At 40.4% G+C, this 20,862-nt stretch overlaps 1 protein-coding gene and 1 pseudogene across 1 annotated transcript; one reads left to right on the forward strand and one right to left on the reverse strand.

The window, feature by feature from the left end:
• Positions 1–3,935: 3,935 nt before the first annotated feature.
• On the reverse strand, positions 3,936–6,710 carry LOC121806683 (hypersensitive-induced response protein 2-like). Its single transcript, XM_042206802.1, has 4 exons — positions 6,573–6,710; positions 5,041–5,251; positions 4,768–4,888; positions 3,936–4,676 (listed from the first exon to the last, which is right to left on the reverse strand). Exons 2-4 carry the CDS (start codon positions 5,227–5,229, stop codon positions 4,576–4,578), a joined length of 411 nt encoding a protein of 136 aa, XP_042062736.1. The 5' UTR covers positions 5,230–5,251; positions 6,573–6,710; the 3' UTR covers positions 3,936–4,575.
• A 12,032-nt stretch (positions 6,711–18,742) lies between these two features.
• On the forward strand, positions 18,743–20,862 carry LOC121806822 (annotated as a pseudogene).

Consider the following 20,862-nt stretch of genomic DNA (forward strand, 5'->3'; position numbering starts at 1 on the left):
CTTATAGATATTCTTTTTATATATATAATTAAAGAAACAAATATATGTAGGTTTCTTTGTTGACAAGACTATTAGGTCATCCACAACGGTGTCACTATACCTAGGGATGGCAAATCGTGCGCGTCGGGTCATTATCGTATCGATACGATAACGACACGAACACGATAACAACAAACACGAACACGACCAGATAAGAAAACCTCAAACACGAACACGAACACGACCCGCTACCCTCAGACACGAACACGACACGAACCATTAACGACATGAACCACTTCGGGTCAACACGACACGATAACAACACGTATTGGAAAGTGATTAAATATTTAAATGATTTAAATGAGATACGACCATATGAGACTATGAGAGTCATTTTAATAAATATTAAAAATAGAAAATAATAAGAATTAATAATATTTAAATATTATTTGTTAACGGATAACACGAACCCGACATGAACACGACACGAAATTTTCGTGTCCTTAATGGCGATAAGGACACGAACCCAATAAGCTCTGACCCAAACCCATTAATTTCGTGCCGGTTCGTGTCGTGCTATCGTGTCGTGTCAAAAATTGACAGCCCTAACTATACCGTCCTTTAGCCGTCCCTTAAAACACTATTTGCGGGTCCCACTATACCTTTTTACTCCATCCCTTAACTAAGGGACAGAACCGGCAACCCTCCGTCCCTTAAATTACTATTCATTCAATTTCATTTTTTTATTTTTTTTTCACCAAATTCAATTAATAAAAACACACTTCATTAAAAATAAAATAACATTACAACATAAAATTCGTAAAAAATTAAAAAAAACATAATTAAAAATCCTAAAAAAATTAAAAATATATAATTTAATTTCCTCCACCAAAGTTTGTCCAAATGTGCTTCATGAGATCATCTTGGAGTTGGGCGTGGGCGGAAGAGTCGTGTGTCCTTGCCCGAATAGACAACCATTCTTGTATAGACGGATGCACTCCACTTCGAGGCAGACTACTGGCGATTGAGCTTTCGGGGGCTTCGGGGTCGAACCAATTTCCCGCCTCGGGTCCTTCGTCTTGGACAATCATGTTGTGCAAGATTATGCACGTATATATGATGTCGACCATGTTCTCCATGAACCACGAACGAGCCGGGGCTTTGATAATGTTGAAGCGCGCTTGGAGAACCCCGAACGCCCGCTCCACATCCTTCCGAGCAGCCTCCTGCTTCTGCGCAAAAAGCGTCTGCTTTGCGTTCACAGGCCTAGCGCACGTCTTCACGAAGGTTGGCCACTTCGGGTAGATGCCGTCGGCAAGATAGTACCCCATTCTATAGCGTCGGTTGTTAGCGGTGAAGTTGATGGCCGGCGCTTTACCATCCAAAACTTCGGCAAAGAGGTCGGATTGCTGGAGCAAGTTTATGTCGTTGTTCGAGCCGGGGACCCGAAGTACGCATGCCAGATCCATAGCCGGTAGTCGGCGACGGCCTCGAGTATAACGGTGGGGTGGGTGCCTTTGTGGCCGCTCGTGTACGACCCCCTTGACGCCACCGGGCAATTCTTCCATCGCCAGTACATGCAGTCGACGCTGCCAAGCATCCCGGGGAAGCCATGCACTTGTTCGTGAAGGCGGAGCAGGAACTGGTATTGTGTCGTGCTTGGCTTTCGGAGAAATTCCTCGGTGAAGGCTGCCCGGATGCCTTTGCAGAATTGGAGCAAGCACATTCTCCCAGTGCTGTCTCCAATGTGGAGGTATTCGTCGAACACATCGGTCGTTTGTCCAGTCGCAAGCTGACGGATTGCTGCAGTACATTTATGCAGCGTCGTGTGGCTGGGACGGCCGACGGCGTCGAACCTTTCTTGGAAAAACTCTTCCCGGTCCGCCAATGTATTTGCGATGTGGAAAAATAGCGGTCGCCGCATGCGGAAACGGCGACGGAAGTAGGTATCTCCCCACACCGGATTATCGCAGAAGTAGTCGCGGACTAACCTTGCGGCGGCTTCCTCTCGGTTACGATGGATGTAAGTCCTGGAGCGTCTTTGGGGCGGCGCGCTTCCTCCGCTTCCCGGCGTCGATCTTCTTCAAGTGATTCTTCCATTATTTGACGCATTTGCTCATATGGATCCATGAGATCGATTAAATTTGGGGGAAGAATAAAAGAGAGATGATTTGAGATGAAAATTGGAGAGGAAATGGAGATGATTTGGGAAGAATAAATATGTAGTTGTGTGTGAAATGAGGATGAATTAGGAGTATTTATAGAGTAAAAAAATAAAAAATAAAAACAATTGGAAATGGCTATAAAAAACGGTAACATTACCGTATTCACAATTAATTTTTTTTCGAAATTTTATAAAAAATGAATTATTGCGTCAGCGTGAAGAATCCCACTCGCGGCCCGGCGAGTGGGCGTCACGCATCGACTGGGAGCTCGAGGCGACGTGGCGAGACGTCACACGATTGGTCACGACGAGACGCTGCAACGCGTCCCGCCTCGGTTCCGTCACGGCGTAACGGGACACGGGCCACCCGCATAACGCGTTGCGGGTGGCCTTAGGACGACGCAGATGGGTGAATTTGGAGAAAATGAAAATTGTTTAATTACGGAAAAGCCCCTTCCCTAAAGTTTTTCCTTCATTTAGACCCTCCTTCATTCCTCTTCTATGTGAGTAAGCCCAACGGTATGAACATCTTTTTTAGTACATCAACTATCTCAAATGAGCAAATTTGGTCTGTAACATTTCATAATATCTTTTAAGGTCCATCAACTATAAATTAATATCAATTCAACTACTTTTTGACATATTTCCAATATTTTCATGACCAAAGTACCCTTAAAGCCAATGAGGGCAATTCAGTCTATTTACCAAAAAAGATGTTCCCTCTAATTTTAATTTCAAAATATAAATATCTTAATGATATTAGTATTCTATTATTATTAATTATTTACGTTTAGTTTTACTTATTTGTAATATTTTAAATCATTGTACTATATTTAATATTAATAGTGAAATAACTTAGATATAAATATATGTAAACATTATACTTATACAATATTTGTATATAAAAGTAGTTCAATTTATTAGATGGAATATTAATTTTTCAATCTTAAAGCTATACATAGAATATGTTATTTTTAAGTGCATTACAAAATTGATGATTAAAAATAAAATAAAATTTATTAACATACATAGAATCTTAAATAATTTAAAGAGTTAAGTTTTATTCTATCTATTCTTATATAGTAATTGTAGTCTGAAAAAATTAGTTGAAATTATCAATAATCAATTTAATAAAAAAGACAATGACATTTTTAGTTGAATATATGATTAATTTAAATCCATGATTGTTTAATTAAATAAAAAATCAATAGTTGCTATCAATTGTTTAATATCATAATGTCGCGTCTTAATATTATCATTAGGTCATTTACAACATCTTGAAAACTGTTCATAGATCTTATATCTATTCTCTTGACTATTCGTGAATCGTATTTTTTCTACTTTAAATTTTTATTTCAATGTAGTAGATATTATATATTATGATTAACTTAAATTTTTAGTTTAATAAAATTACGAGATATATTAAAATAAAATATTTATCTTAATTTTATCTAAATAATTGAGAATGTAACCATATAAAAGTATTAATTAGAACTAGAAAATAATATCATAATATTCAAATAAGGTATGGTATATATTAATAATAATAGTATAAGATCTATTAAAGGTAATCCCAAATAAATTAGAAGAAAGAAAAAAGTGAATGAATAAATAGATTGAATTGCCCTTCATCGCCTTAAGGGTATTTAGGTCATGAAAATATTGGAAATAGTAAAAAAGTTGTTGAATTGATATTAACTTATAGTTAATGGACCTTAAAAAATATTATAAAATGTTACGGACCAAATTTACTCATTTGGGATAGTTGATGTACTGAAAGAGGTGTTCCATCTAAAAAGTAACTTCCCATCATAAATTGCACATTAGTAAAAGTTGAACAAGAAATGATGGGATGGGAAGGTGAAAAGTGACTAGGAAAATAAGCTAGGATGGATTGAGATAAAATGTACGTGATGGAGTGATAGCGGTGTTATATAATGACTAATCGGTTACACAGTCACCGATTTACGGCTGAACTGATCAACTCACCTGGTCCAAAATGGCCCAATTCTGTACTAATTTTATAGCACAAACTGAACCGAACTAGGCATTGGTTCATCACCAAACCGTCTAGTTTTTAAAACATTGAGGTGTAGTGAGATGTTAATTGATCTCACATTGGACACATATTTGTCCATGCGTGCTCATTGATCGGGTCGTCCAAAACGAACATCAACGTGAGAGGTGTCTAGATACATCTGTCCAAGTTCATGCTCGAAGATAGACATTTGTAACGTCTCTAACGGCCGACCGTTACAATCTAACGTCTCTGCATTGCTTCTACATGCTCCATGAGTAGTAGACTTGGCCTATAAATAGGGAGGCATATTCATGCATTCTCGATATGAAGACACATTTCTTCGCATTGGCATAAGCTCTCTGTCTACATTTCGTAAGTTGAAGCTTTGTATCGTCTGTGAAGAGCATACGTTTTACGCTACCTTTTCAAGTTCATTTTCCACAGCTTTAGCTATCTCATCCTTCTGCTCAAAAGTGGAATCAAGGTCCATTTTCGGTACGCTTGCCCTGATGACTGTCACGAAATTCACACAACACCGCAACCATATCATTTATGTTTCTAATCAGAAAACACAGGTTAAATCAATATATCTAGACAAACGTACCATAAAATACGTATGCTTGGATCTGCTCTTTGGTGTTAGATAGCTTATAAAATGCATCAGATGCTTTGTCGGACAGTGCTCGGTACTGGATCGAAGCAACCACATTCACAAACACGTTGTCCTGGATAATACAAACTCGTATAATTGAGAAATAGCTAAAAATACAAAAGAGAATTCTCAGTTACAAACTGATTTTGTTTTCTCTTCTTATTTGGCTGAGATATTATAGTTGATGAAAACGGTTAAACAAGCAGCAAGTAAATGGCGAACAACCTTAGTTTTTGTTTCACAGCGGACATTGAGCTGCTGTAGACGTAACGATAGGGTACCGGCCAATTGGTAGCCAAAACACCACGGAAGGCAATGGCAGCCGGGCTCTAGCACCTCTTGAAACTTGCCAAATTGTTCCTTCACAGCAACATTGGACTGATCCACTTGAATACAACCAAGCGTCTGACCCATTTTTCCAATTCAGACGACCGATCTGAAACAGTTTAACGAAAAGGTTAAAGCCACATCTATATTAATAGTACATAATTGCATAACATGTTGTATTGTCTCTTGGTGCACTAAAGTTGAAACCAAAACTTAAGGCCGTAAAATAAAGTGTACACCGAATCACATGGAATTCAATGAGCTAGAACTTTTAGATTATAGATCATGATTTCTAGAATCTGGTCCATGCTCGGAAAGAGATGTGATCACCGGTCATTACAAGAAGTCGATTTCAAGAAAACCAGAGCTTATGTTGGGGGTTCTAAGCTATGATGGTGATCTATATAACACCGATACGCCACCCTGTTGCCGTATCGCGTATCGGATACGTATCCGATACCGATACGCGACGGATACACCGTCGATACGTATCCTGGGCGTATCCGCGAGCTGGGCCGTATTGGGCCGGGAAACCTCAGATTCGATACGTATCCTTCGGCGTATCCGCGAGCTGGGCCGTATTGGGCCTTCATCCTCCTCTATCTGCAAAGATCTGAGGTTCTCCTCTTCGAAATCAACGTCCATCTCTGTCGAAGAACTTCGCAACTTTCAATTTACGAACTTCAATCCGATTTGGGAACAAAATCGACAGTTAATCGGATATGAAGAAGAAGAAGAAGAAAGGGGAGGCGCCGCTATTGCCTCAACTAGGGATTGAAGAAAATTGGAAATGGGAGAATGAATTGGGCAAGAAGTAGTCACGATGGAAAAGGAGTATATTTGGGGCTCATTTTTTGGGCCAATTTATTACTCCATTAACTTTGTCTAATTTTGTAACTATAAATAAATATTTTGATCAATATTATTGGTAATATGGATAAGTATAACCAAAAAATCGATGTGGTGTAATCGACCATAAAAGAAATTGACTTTAGCTTTTAATATTTTGTAATTTTATTATTTTTATTTGTATAATAACATTAGAATATCTATTTTGTAATTTATTATGCACTATTATTATTTATTAAAAAAATAGTTAAAACGTATCCGCGTATCGGGTTGTTTGGGAAAGAGCCGTATCCGCGTATCCGTATCCTTCGGATACTGATACGCGTATCCGTATCCGTGCCGCATAGATGGTGATCATCAATTTCAGTACTTGTACAAAACTAATCTTTCATTTCAATCCACTGCCAACAATGGCATCAAAAATGAAAAAAATGAATGATTTCCAAAATCATTTCCTTCTTTGTACACACAAACATAACAACAGACGAAATATCACATATACTACTATTCAAAATCATCAAGATTTGTCAATTTCTTCGCGCACACACACACACAGAGTAGAGCTAGGAGAGGAGACTTACTATGGACAGAGAAGAAAGAGGTAGCTGGGGAATTTTCACTGGGATTTTGCAATTCTTGATGAAAAAGAAAGAGGTATTTATAAATCCTTTATCTGTAAATTTCGATGAAAGAAGTTGGCAACCACCATTTGTAAATTGTAATTGTGTCTCTCTGTCAATGTCATTAGCGCAAAAATGTCTTCATTAAATTTAAAGATTATATATTTCATAGAATGGCATCGATATTTTTACAATTATGTCACAATCTACAAGAGAAAACAGTCAAATTTTTAACAATTTTGGTTATAGAAATTCTACAGCTGAATTTTAACAAATGGCATGCGAATTTAAACCACTAAAGCATCATCTTTAAAATTGTATAGTATTTCATAGTAATTTGCAATTTGCAACTAGATTCTTTCCCTCTCTGTAAATATCAAGCATGGTTTGAGATATTTGCATTCTTGTGGAGGAAGACCTCCGTGATAAATACTCGTATTCACACAGTCATTGACTTCTCAAAAAAAACAAACTATGGTCATCGTGTATAAAAATTCCTTATCGTTATCTTTATTAAATAAAATCATGGCCTCGTAATAATGCTACACTACGTTATTTTTCCAATTTCAAATACTACAATAATTTAGTGGCCGAAGTTGTTGCTCAAATTATAACTACTTCAAATATTAAACAGTCAAAGAGATCATCGTGATACATCTCGAAAATAACATAGCCAAAATCAAGACAGTTAGAAACCAATAACGCCTCAATATCAGAACTGATTACTGAAGAAAAAAGATGGTATGATGATCCAAAGAAATCAAGAACAGTAAGACTTAATTTATTGGAGTTCGAACTGGGCAATCTCTCTTACGAGTCCAGAAACTAAGGACTAATCAAGAATTTGTTTCCGGGGATATCTATTCTTCAGCAGCAACCACAGTGATTTCACCTTTATCTAGCATGCCGTAGAAAGCCCTAACCTTCCGTTGCTCATTCCAGTGGTGCATCTTCCAAACGCTGCCTGCAGCAATGCCAAGTGCTGTTGCAATGAGTATCTCCTTCACAACGCTTGGCCCCTTCAACGTGGCATGGGCAACTCTATGACCAGCCATTGTAAGCGCCTCCTTGGATGCTTAGAATCTGCATGCAGTTAGCAACCAACTCAATTTAATCGTAATAGCCAAGCCTTTTAAAAAGGATAAGGCTGCGAGCATGGGTAAGCATGGACAGTAATTTCGAAAAAGAAAAGAACGAATACAAGCAACTGGTGAAATCATCGAAACGTGTGGGAATAAAGATTGTATTGTATTATCTACATCTCTGTGTCCTCATTTATATTTAACATACAACCAAAGACCAGAAGAGTGCAGTTAACAATTACACTGACCAAGAACTGGATAATGTAATTTCTAACCGGAGAACTAGCTCGATAAAGTTGCGCATATTCAATCCACATTTCACAGTTATTCAATTTTATGGAATTTAGATAATCTTTTTACTTTTTTAACAGATACAGTAGAAATTAAGAAGTATACTTACTACTACCATTTTATACTCCATTTAACACTAACCAGTAGCACAAATACTCCCAGCATTCTCAAATAGCACAATTGGGGAATCATAATGGAAAGATTCCATGAAACCAGCTCAGGAATTAGACAACACAAGTGATAGAAAGGAAAATATTCTATAAATCAAGCAAAGCATAAACAGCAGATCAAAACGGAACCAAAACAAATCGCATAAAATTAGATTGAAAACTAAGTTATCTACCGATTTCGTCGTTTCAACAAGATCAAGAACAAATAACCGAATTAAGAAGGCCATTTTAAAGTGAGAGCAGCTTTAGTTGAACACTATCCCATTACATCGAATTCCACACAAACCCTTAATTCCAGAACCACAAAAGGGGATGAGAACAAAAATCGACACCCATAACCTATTTCAACGGAAACAAGTCAGAAAGGGAAAACGCAAGAACGCACCACAGTCGAAAACCTCAATCGAAATTTGAGGCGCTTTCGTCCCGTAAAATCTGCAGAAAACTCAGAGCATCTCCAATGGCGGCGAGCGGACAGGCTAGCCGATTCCCGGTGCTGGCCGGTCCGCTCGCCGAACCATTGGAATAGGCGAGCGCCATTTCGGCGAAAAAATCGGCGACCCAAGCCGATTTTCGGTCGGCTGGCTGCCATTGCAGGCTCCCGATCGGCGAGCGATCGGTCAGCTCAAATTTTTTTTTTTTCGAAACACTATATATACGCGATTTGCACGTTATTTTCATCCGCACCACTTGTTTTAACGAATTTTCTCTCCATCTTAATTTTTGTACAAGAGCAACAACGTGAAATGAGTAACGCGGGTGGTAGTAGTGGTGGTGATGCTGAGGAGTACGAATGGCAAATGAACGAACAGTTGGAGGCCTATACGTCTCGCGAGATAAACCGGTTGATACAAAGGGCCTTGCATCCGGCGGTACCTCGACCTCCACCCGTTGTCCACCGACGAGCAGTGATTGATCGGGATCACGTAGCTGCACATCAGCGGCTATATGAAGACTACTTTGCGGAGGAGCCGCGGTTTGGGGTGCCTCTTTTTAGGCGGCGTTTTAGGATGCGTAGGGCAGTGTTTATGCGTATCGTTGATGCTTTGGAGCGTCGATATTTGTGTTTCCGGTTCAGATACAATGCAGCTGGCAGACCCGGCCACACACCTATACAAAAGTGTCTTGCGGCAATCAGGAAGTTGGCCTACGGAGGCGCGGCAGACATGTGGGACGAGTACCTCCACATCGGTGAGCCGACTGCCCTGGATTGTCTGAAGTATTTCTGTCAGGGTGTCATTGAAATATTCCGTGATCAGTATCTTCGAAGCCCTACCCCTGAAGAGTGCCAAGATCTGATGCAGATGCACGGGGAGAAGCAAGGGTTCCCCGGGATGTTGGGCAACATAGATTGTATGCATTGGGAGTAGAAGAACTGCCCCGCTGCCTGGAAAGGGTTCTACACGACCGGCTACAAGGGAAAGAATCACACGATGATCTTCGAGGCCGTAGCTGATTACCGGCTGTGGATTTGACATGCATATTTTGGGGTAGCCGGGTCGAACTACGACCTCAACGTCCTCAACTCGTCGCCCCTTTTCAATGAGCAGTGTCAGGGTGTCGGTCCGGCCATCAATTTTATCGCCAACGGGAACCAGCATGATATGGGCTACTACTTGGCGGATGGGATATAACCTAGGTGGCCCGTCTTTGTGAAGACGATCAGATGCACATCAGATAAGAGGAAGACCTAATTTGCGGAACGGCAGGAGTCGGCGCGCAAGGACGTGGAGCGCGCATTTGGTGTGCTCCAGTCTCGATGGGCGGCAATTAGGGGTCCAACACGTTTGTGGCATGTCGCCTGCATTGCTGATATAATGTACGCATGTATTATCCTGCACGACATGATTGTCGAAGATAAATGTGTACAACTGACTAGTTGGGCCAATGACGATGCTAATGAACCCGGCCCAAGTCACGGCGTGGCCGCCCCCAAGGTACGAAGGGGGGTACCTCACGATGAAGGCGGCCGCCTAAAGGCACATGTCGAAATGCGCCAAGTGGATGATTGAAGAGTTGTGGGCGCAGAGGACTGCACGTCCTTAGATTTTTTTTAATTAATGTACTTTTTTTAATTTTACTATTATTATTGAATTCTCCTGTATCTGTGTCGTAAATTTAATTCTGTATTTTGTGTGATTGTTAATTATTTGTTTTTTATAATTTTGTTTATTGTGGCTAGCCTATTGCTTCTCCAGTTGCTTATCCTAATGATGTGGCATGAGGAGTTTTTAGTGCTGATGATGTGGCATGAGGAGTTTGTGGCTGGCCTATGACTGACCTATTACCATTGGAGACGCTCTAATAAAAAAATAAGAATTGTCAAGAAAATTGGAATAGGAGCTTGACTGCTTGAAACCGAAAATACGATATTTTACCCTATGTAATTGAGACGTTTTATGAATGTTTAAATTAAACAGTGTAAAGTAGAAAATATAAAAATAAAAAATACTAAGGTGATAAAATAGGGTAAATAGCTAAAAAAATACATCAGCTTTGGTCAATTCAGATTTTTATCATGAACTTTAATTGTGATAAAAAAAATACTCCATTTTTTTGGTTAATTCAACTTTTAGCACGATTAAATTTTCTGGTGAATTAATCTTATGTGGCGATCGAGATGTTACGTCATTTTACCGTCGGTTCCACGTAGTTTATAAACCGAACTTATAATATTGTACGCAAACTTTGAATGTGGTATAAAAATACACCACCTTTAGAGGACTTTGTTTGTAGCACCTTAAAAAAATACTCCACAAAATTAGAAATATGCTCAAAAAAAATACACCAACTTTTAGATTGATAACACCTTAAAATACTAAATAAATAATTGAAAATTTCATGCTAATTATTTTGACATCTACAAAGGTACTATAAGGCCATCCACAATAGGACGGAAGATAGCGCGCCCGATGGACGATAGCACTGTGGCACCGCGGATGACGAACGATGCGTCGTCTGCGGACAAAGCGCGGACGATAGGGCATCGTCTGCTTCATCGTCCGCCCACTGTGGGCGACGCGAATGATGGCGCAACGCGTTTTAGTTTTTTTTTTTAATTCGAAAATTTTGTTATATATATACCCCAGCTTCACTTTTCATTTGTAACTTTTCGATTAACTTTTAAATAAAATGGATTCCGGTGGATACTCAGGTCCTAGTAGCCCGATGTTTAGAGATGGCGCATAGTGGCCGGGTACACAACCTGGCGAATATCGGTCGTTCGACGCCAACACGCAGTACGATCCGGACTTCAGTACTGCTTCGACGGTCTCTCCGACATGGAGCCGTCTCCAACTCGCCCTGCCGCCGCTTCCCGTCGCGCCGGCGCCCCCTCCGCCGCCCCCGCCCCCGCTAGAAAGAAGCGGACCAAGCACCGGGCGCACAAGTTGCCACCTCCGACAACTTGTGAAGAGTACGCCCCCGGCCGTACGAACTACCAGCCGGATGAAACCCTCGTCTTGGTGAGGTGTTGGGTGGATATATCGGAGGACCTGATATTCGCGAACAACCAGAAGCAGCTCGCGTACTGGGAGCGCATCACCGAGCGCTACACTGAGGCGAAGCCGCCGAGCGCGTACAAGCGCCAACGGGAGCAGCTCTGCAAGCACTGGAATCAGGTGAAGAAGCAAGTCAACCTGTTCGCGGCGGAGTACGAGAAGTGCTCGAGGGATCAGAGAAGCGGCGAGGGCTTGAGCGACTTGCGTGATAGAGCGTTGTTATCGTACCAGTCCATGTACGGCGACTTCAAGCATTTCAACATTTTGGCGCTCTTGAGGGACAAGCAGAAGTTCCAAGGCGGGATTCTGCACACCGGTGCGGCGAAGAGGATGAAGACCACCGACACTGGTGGTTACACGACCAGCGAAAGCGGAACTCGTCCGGTGGACCTCAACCAGACATTCACGGAGGAAGAGAGTTCCGGCACACCGATGTCCTCCCGGCGGCGTCCCATAGGCGTCAAGGCTGTGAAGAACAAGGGGAAGGCGAAGGCGACATCCTCCTCGGCCGCCCCCCCCTCGCCGATCTCGACCCCGACCCCGGCGACGATCCAGACGACACTTGCCTATGCGGATTTGGCAACGGCCTCGATGGCGCGGACGTTGTTGGATACACACAACGCCCTTATGAAGTGTACAGATCCGGCCCAAGCCGAGCGCCTCCAGAGGTTGAGCGATGAGTTGAGCCGGAAGTTGGGGCTTTTGTAGGATAGTCATTTTTTTATTTCTAACTCGTGTAATTTTTTTTAAATCAATGAATTTTTTTACCGTTCTTTTAGTTAATCGTTGTGTTTTTTAATAAGTTTGCATTTATATATTTAAAACATTTAAATTAAATAACAAAACAATAGTAAAATGCTTATGGCACCTCTTAGGGCGCACCTTAGGGCGCCCCACTGCAGGTGGAAGGACAGGAAGATAAAATGCTGACGTGACGGTGCATGGGACGGGCTTTAGGGTACGCCTTAGGGCGCCCTATTGTGGATGGCCTAATGAGGGAGTCAACCTTGATATTTGTTGTTGTGTTGAATGTGTTTGGCAATGACGCAGACATCCAAGTCGCCACGTATAATTAGTTTCGCCGGAAAATTTAATCGTACATATAAACCTAAATTAATTGAAAATTGATGTATTTTTTCACGATATTTAAAATTCATGACAAAAAAAATTATGATCAAAAGTTGGTGTATTTTGTCACCACATTTAAAATTCTTAATAAAAACCTGAATTAACTAAAGGCTGGTGTATTTTTTTCTATTTATCCATAATATAAATACTAACTCAACTCTAATCAAGGATTTGTATACATTTTGAAAAAAAATTCCAAATACTTTTAAGACCTAAAGGGCATTTTTGTCTCTTTATTTAAAATAAATTTTTGATATTATGACCACATGTAGGTTCCAAAAATACTACCCAAAAAATATTAAAATAGATTTCACTGAAAGAATAAACAAAGAGTAAATTTTGTACTCCCTCCGTCTCGTGCTACTTGCACGTTTACTTTTCGGCTCGTCACAAAGTCCTTACACTATTTATAATTTAAGTTAGAATTAATGCATTTAATTAATATGTTAGTTTAAGTTAAGAGCTCTTTTATTAAGTGATGTCTCATTACACCTAAAATTCTTTTTTAATTACACAAAAAAATCAATCCCAAATTTACGGCCTAAAATGAAAAGTGCGAGTAGCATGGGACGGAGGGAGTATTAAGAATTGATCTAAAATAAAACGTGATTTCCTCTAAATTATTTTAATTCAGAAAACTTCTACTCCTATAAATGATAATGAAAGTTGATAGAGTAATCAAAATCAAAATAAAAAATATAAATTGAACCAATATCCTACACTAAAAACATGGCCCCACATACATTAATGAAAAAATCCGACCAATGCAGAAAAGGTTTCAAACCTCACTTCGTAGTTGATTCTCCGAAAAACAGCACAAGATTCCTATTCCTATTCCAATTTCCAACAGCTCAACTCTGTTGGAAGTGAAGGCAAAGGTGATCAAGTCTCACTGTGCAATACTGAGATGATGAATGCTATTGATCAGTGTGTGAAATCCAAACGTGATGCACGAGAGAAATGTGCCCACAACTCCACACGAGCTAATGTTGTGAATGAGACAAGAGCAAGTGCAGCATGTACACAAGGAGAACCAATCCTCCATTTCACACGAGTTGCAGCAGTGAAAGAGCCAAGATTGACAGCCAAGGTGGAGGACCACCATTGTACTTGGAGAGACGTGTTGCTCCGAGGAATCAAGAAGGGAGATGCTTTGCAGAGTTTGTAGTGATTAAAAATGTAAAGCATGTTTAGTTTAGTAATGAGTTCATTAGTGTAAGTTTCTAGATGATTCCAACGTTGAGTATATGTAAGCAACATTGTTACATTTCGATGATATGAAAAATATGGTGAACTTTTGCTAAACTCATTGTTTGTTCATGTCTTTCTTCTCCACGCATTCCTCGGGTTTCTTTCATGGTATCAGAGCATGGTTCCTATGATCATGTCTCTTCTACCCAAATAATTTAGAGTTTGTTGTCCTATTTAAAAAAATATATGGCTGAAGCCAATGAAGCTATACCGGTGGCAACACTGCCACCTATCTTCTCTCAACTTCCTCTAATCTCAGTCAAGCTCACAGATGGAAATTGTCTCATGTGGCAGCAACAAGTTGATGTTGCAGTGTATGGCTATGGCCTTGAAGGATTTCTCACGGGAGAAACTGATCTACCTCCACAGCTAATTGTTGATCAAGATGGAGAGTCCATGGTGTCCAATTCGGCCTTCATAAGCTGGCAAAGACAAGACAGGAGAGTGGCTAGATGACTGTTATCCTCCTTATCAGAAAGTGCTCTAACATTGGTTGTAGGGCTCAGGTCTGCTAGAGACATATGGAGTGCACTAGAAACTAACTTTGCAAGCCGCTCCACAGCCAAGGTGATGCAATATCGGCAACAGATGCAGAACTTAAAGAAAGAAGGGATGTCCATGACTGATTTTTTGGGTAAAATGAGAACTTATTTTGATTTGCTTGGATCAGTTGGATGTAGAATTTCAGAAGCTGAGCAAGTCCTTCACATTTTGGTAGGGCTTGGACAAGATTATGATCCTGCAGTTTGTGCAGTCACATCCAGATCAGATCCATGGAGCCTTGGTGATGTGAGTGTCTTCATACTTAGTTTTGAATCAAGAATGGAGTCAACCAGAAACAACTCCATCAACTCAGATGGATCTCAGTCTGCTTTGAATTTGGTGCAACAACATTCTGCACAGAAAAGAGAGCCACACAACTTCAATAGCAACAGGTCTGAACCAGGAAATAGAAGAAGTTTTGGAGGAAGGTTTCATAGAGGAGGCAGAGGTGGAAGAGGTTTTGGCAGAGGAAACAACAAGATCATTTGCCAATTGTGTGAGAAGCCTGGCCACTCTGCAGCAAAGTGTTGACACAGGTTTGAGCAGAATTTTACTCCACCTCAAGTTCAATTCAGAGGAAGTTCTTCTCAGCAACAAAATCAAGGACTCTTTAATCCTTCAGCACATCTTGTTCAATCGGTGCCTAGATCTCCATCAGGTTCATTCTCTGTTGGAACTCCATCTGAGTTCAACTATGCTTCCAATGCCTCTTCAAGCTGGTATCCGGACTCAAGATCAACACACCATGTGTCCAATGATCTAAGTAACCTCAACATAAGCAATGAGTACACTGGAGGTAAGAATCTTTTGCTTGGAAATGGATCTGCTGTTAATATTGAAAATATTGGAGAAAGTGTTATTAAATCTCACTCAGCTAAGTCTTCCAAAAAACTACATCTTAAAAATCTCTTGCATGTACCTAACATAACTAAAAATCTTCTGAGTGTTTCCAAATTTGCTCAAGACAATTCTGTCTTTTTTGAATTTCATACAAATTTTGTCTTGTTAAGGACCTGAGCACCAGGGAAATTGTCCTCAAAGGAACACTTGAGAGAGGTTTATATCACTTCCTAGTAGATCACACTTCAATCAAGCGTGGCCTAGTAGATCACACTCCAATCAAGCGTGGCATAGTCCCCATTTCTTCTTCCAGTTCAAAAAGTCCAGCTGTCCATTCCCTGAGCCTGGCCAGCCTTCAATCCAGCAGTAGTTCCAATCAAGTTTCTAGTTCAGATTTGTCTTTATGGCATAATAAACTAGGACATCCTACTCTAGATGTTGTCAAACTTGCTCTCAACAACTGTAATATTCACTATAATGCAATGAAAACTTATTCACTTTGTTATCCTTGATGTGTGTCTAAATCACACAAACTCTCATATTCTCAGTCTCTAACTCAGCATAATTCTCCCCTTGAACTTGTTCATAGTGATCTTTGGGGCCCTCTCCAATTAAGTGCATAAGTGGTTTTTCATACTATGTCTCATTTATTGATCATTTTTCTAGATTTACTTGGATATATCTTCTTAAAAACAAGAGTGATCTTACTGTTGTCTTTAGACAGTTTAAGGCTATGAGTGAGAACCTTTTATGATCAAAAATCAAAATTCTTCAATCTGATTAGGGAGGTGAATTTCAAGGGCTAGTTCCTTTTCTGAGAGAGTGTGGGATTGTCCATCGAGTCTCCTGTCCATATACCCCACAACAAAATGGTTTGGCAGAAAGGAAACATAGACACATTGTGGAAACTGGTTTGGCCTTGCTAGCTCAATCTTTTCTTCCTCAACACTTCTGGGATGATTCTTTTGTAACTGTTGTTCACTTAACCAATCTTATGCCATCCAAAATAATCAACAACATCTCTCCACATGAAGCCCTTTTTCACACCAAACCAGATTACTCAGCTCTAAAAGTCTTTGGTTGTCTGTGTTTTCCTCACACTAGACCTTACAACAAGCACAAACTCCACTTTAGGTCTGTTAGAGGAATCTTTTTAGGATATAGCATATCTCAAAAAGGATACAAAGTTCTCCTCCCAGATGGAAAAGTCATTGTGACTAGAGATGTCATTTTTGATGAGTCTGTTTTTCCATATCAAGCTTCTTCTTCTGCTTCAGCTACTGCTACTCCTTCTACTCCTCCATGTGTTCAATATCCCTCGCTTCCCATCCAAACTCCTACTATTTCAACCCATGCAGAGGATGTTGGATCAGAATCCTCACCATCTGTCTCAGATTCTGATAATACCTCATTATCACTAGGTCAGCCTGCTCTCATTCCCCAGTCTCATGACTCACTTGCCTCTCATCTACCTCAACCTCCTTCAGCTGTTGGTCCACTCACGGAAACTGATCCGATTCCATCATCCCCTCAGCCTACTCACTCTATGACAACAAGATCAAAGTCTGGGAATTTCAAGCCTAGGGTCTTCACTCTTTCTGCTTCAACTTCTCTTCTTCCCAAATCAGCCTTTGAAGCCCTTCTAATTCCTAACTAGAAAACTGCTATGCTGAGTGAATTTAATGCCCTTCTTAAGAATAAAACATGGATATTAACAACACTTCCTCCAGGCAAGAATCTTATAGGTTGTACTTGAATTTTCAAGATTAAACTTCATTTATCTGGGGCTATTGCTAGATATAAAGCCAGATTAGTTGCTCAGGGATTTTCCCAGCAACCCAGTTTTGATTTTAATGAAACTTTCAATCCTGTTGTGAAGCCTACTACCATCAGGATTATACTCAGCCTCTCTTGGATGGGCAGTGACTCATCTTGATGTCAACAATGCCTTTTTGAATGGTGAATTGAAAGAAGATATCTACATGAGGCAACCTCTTGGTTTTGAACAAGGTGGACCTCATCTGGTGTGCAAACTCAACAAGGCAATCTATGGCTTTAAGTAGGCCTCTAGAGCCTGGTTCTTTACAGTTCATTCTGTTCTACTCAAGTTGGGCTTCTCTCAATCGAAATCAGATGTTTCCATGTTTATTTGAGAAGACATTATTTATCTACTCATCTATGTAGATGATATGCTTATTACTGGATCTTCTCAGACTTCGATAGACACTGTGATCTCTCAACTTAACTCTTCTTTTTCTTTAAAAGATCTTAGGGAGGTGAGCTTATTTCTTGGAGTTGAAGTTGTTAAGACCACTGATGGAGGTCTTCATCTATGTCAATCCAACTATATCAAAGATCTTCTAAAGAAAACTAACATGATAGGTGCAAAAGGCTGTCCAACTCCCATGATATCTAGCTCATAACTCAGCAAACATTCTGGAGATCCAGTCTCTGATCCCAAGTTTTAGGAGCCTTGCAATATGCAGCTATCACCAGACCAGATATCAACTTTGCTGTGAACAAGGTGAGCCAATATATGGCAAAACCATTTGACACACACTGGAAGGCTGTAAAGAGAATCTTGAGGTATCTTTCAGGAACATTAGACTATGGAATTCAGATTAGGAAGACAACCGGTGAGATTTCAGCTTTTTCTGACTCAGATTGGGCGGCTGATTTGGATGATATGAGGTCTACTACAGGTGTGTGTGCTTATCATGGAAGAAATCTTGTGTCATGGTGTGTGAAAAAGCAGACAGTGGTGGCTAGGTCCAGTACTGAGGCTCAATATAGAAGTTTAGCTCAAGCAGCTGCAGAGGTGACTTGGCTGACTTCGATGCTCAATGAATTGAAGATTAAGAAGAAATGCAGCCCAGTGATTTGGGTAGATAACATGAGTGCCATTGCACTAGCTTCAAACCCTATTTTGCATGCAAGAACCAAGCATATTGAACTGGATATGCACTTCGTTCGTGATAAGGTTATGAATAGAGAGTTGGATTTGAGACATGTGCCAACTGTGGATCAAATAGCAGATATCTTCACTAAGCCCTTGAGTCATCAACCCTTCGTGAAGCTAAGACAGAGACTAGGTGTGGTGTCCTTAGCCTCACTTGGTTTGAGGGGGTGTGTTGGAAGTGAAGGCAAAGGTGATCAAGTCTCACTGTGCAATACTGAGATGATGAATGCTATTGATCAATGTGTGAAATCCAAACATGATGCACGAGAGAAATGTGTCAAACAACTCCACACGAGCTAATGTTGTGAATGAGACAAGAGCAAGTGCAGCATGTACACAAGGAGAACCAATCCTCCATCTCACACGAGTTGCAGCAGTGAAAGAGCCAAGATTGACAGCCAAGGTGGAGGACCACCATTGTACTTGGAGAGACGTGTTGCTCCGAGGAATCAAGAAGGGAGATGCTTTGCAGAGTTTATTGTGATTAAAAATGTAAAGCATGTTTAGTTTAGTAATGAGTTCATTAGTCTAGGTTTCTAGATGATTCCAACATTGAGTATATGTTTCGATGACTTGAAAAATATGGTGAACTTTTGCTAAACTCATTGTTTGTTCATGTCTTTCTTCTCCACGCATTCCTCGGGTTTCTTTCAAACTCAATTTCTATTGGTCAACTCTCTCTCTCTCTCTTTCGCTCTGACGTTTCTTGAGAATTGGAGCGAGAGAGAGAATCAGCAATGGCGGGCGGACGGCGGCTGCTGGCAGCAGATTTCGCGATGTCTTTCATGTGGGTGTGGTCAAGCGTTCTAAACAAGATTTTTGTGCACAAAATCTTGGGTTATGGACCTCACGATCTCGACGCCCAAATCGTCAGATACGCTCTCTCCATCCTCAACATGTTCTTCTTCGCCTTCATGGTCTAGGCAACCAACGGTGGAGCTTACAACCCCCTCTCCCTCCTCTCCTCCGCCTACACCTGCGATTTCCCCAATTTCCTCTTCACTCTTGGCGCCAGAGTTCCCGCCCAGGTAATTAACCCTCCCTAATTTCCAAAATTTAAGCTCAATTTTCTTCTTGGTTTCTCTAATTTTTCAATTTGTTGCACAACTCTTATTTATATTTTGTGTGCCTGTGTGAGTTGAGCCGACTGTTCAATTGATAGGGCAATATTGTGATAGTGTCTTATGAGTTCTTCTGGATTGGAAATTATGAGGAATTCATATTTTGATAAACTGAATTGAAGATCTGGTGTTAAGTATTTTGTGCTTTTTGTGAATAAAAACTCCTCTGTGTTTGCAAGATTGGAACTTTGATGAGGACAGGACAGATGTGCTAAGATGTATTTTCTATAATAAATTGAATTTTTAATATGGAGTACTAAAAATCAGAAATTTAACTCTTCAATAGATGTGAGCTCAGCCTATTTGATTACGCCCTAGCTCTGCTTGCCATGATCTAGAACTGTGCTTAGCTGATCAGTTGCTTGAAAATGAGGCAGCATGTGCTCTTTGTCATGGCGATTGTTTGCTCTCGCAGGGTTTATTGAGTTTTCAAAGATTGTCATGACAATTAGTAGGTTAAGGGTTGGGTGATTCAAGTGTTTGGTCTTAAAACGGCGTTGACATTAGTAATGAAGTGACAAGGAATGTGTTTCAACTTTTGCTTATTAACTGATTTGAGCAAACGGGCTTCCATCACTGTTTGGTAGAATGGGGGTGCTTTTTAGAAACTAACTTCTGACTCATCAATGATTATATTGCCTCTGCGTTTTCGTTTATTGTGTAAATGTGTTGGTAAGCAAAGCTTTTTACTCTCATATCTCTTGGAATAGGTCGTTGGGGCAATTTATGGCGTAAGGCTCATCTTGAGCACGTTTCCTGGGATAGGACGGGGGCCAGTCTTGAATGTCGGCATTGCTAAGGGTGCACTAACAGAAGGTCAGCTAACATTTTGCATCGTGTTCATCTCCCTCGGGCTGGCTAGAAAGGTCAAGGATAGTTTCTTCATGAAAACATGGATTTCCAGCTTATCTAAGCTCAGTCTCCATACCCTAGGCGCGGACCTAACCGGTGGCTGCATGAATCCAGCCTCTGTAAGTATCCTCGGATTTTTTATACATTCAATTATACAATTGTTGCCATGAAAGCAACTGGAAATTTGTGTTTGCTCATTAGGTGATGGGGTGGGCTTTTGCTAATGGGGAACATATCACTAAGGAGCATTTGGTTGTTTACTGGCTTGCTCCGGTTCAGGCCACTTTCGCAGCAGTTTGGGTGTTTGGCATACTAGCTCGGGGTAAAAACAACGAGGAGAAATCCGTAGCTTCTAAGAAGGATGCAACTACAAAACTGAAGTCTGCAGATTAGAGATGATAGCATATTAGCATTCTTGATTCTTTTGATGTGTGTTAGAACATTGCAATTGTATTAGTGCTGTGTTGAACATATGAATTCGTGTTATAAATAAACTTGTTGCTAATTTTATTCA

Source organism: Salvia splendens, chromosome 6, assembly GCF_004379255.2.
Source record: "Salvia splendens isolate huo1 chromosome 6, SspV2, whole genome shotgun sequence".
NCBI lineage: Eukaryota > Viridiplantae > Streptophyta > Magnoliopsida > Lamiales > Lamiaceae > Salvia > Salvia splendens.

What these genes read in the sequence shown, in the direction of transcription:
- LOC121806683 (XM_042206802.1), bottom strand. Translation starts at nt 5,229, where the DNA reads ATGGGTCAGACGCTTGGTTGTATTCAAGTGGATCAGTCCAATGTTGCT. An exon ending in GCTGTGAAACAAAAACTAAG is followed by an intron (nt 4,889 to 5,040) that starts GTTGTTCGCCAT and finishes TGTATTATCCAG; the next exon opens with GACAACGTGTTTGTGAATGT. An exon ending in CCAAGCATACGTATTTTATG is followed by an intron (nt 4,677 to 4,767) that starts GTACGTTTGTCT and finishes ATTTCGTGACAG; the next exon opens with TCATCAGGGCAAGCGTACCG.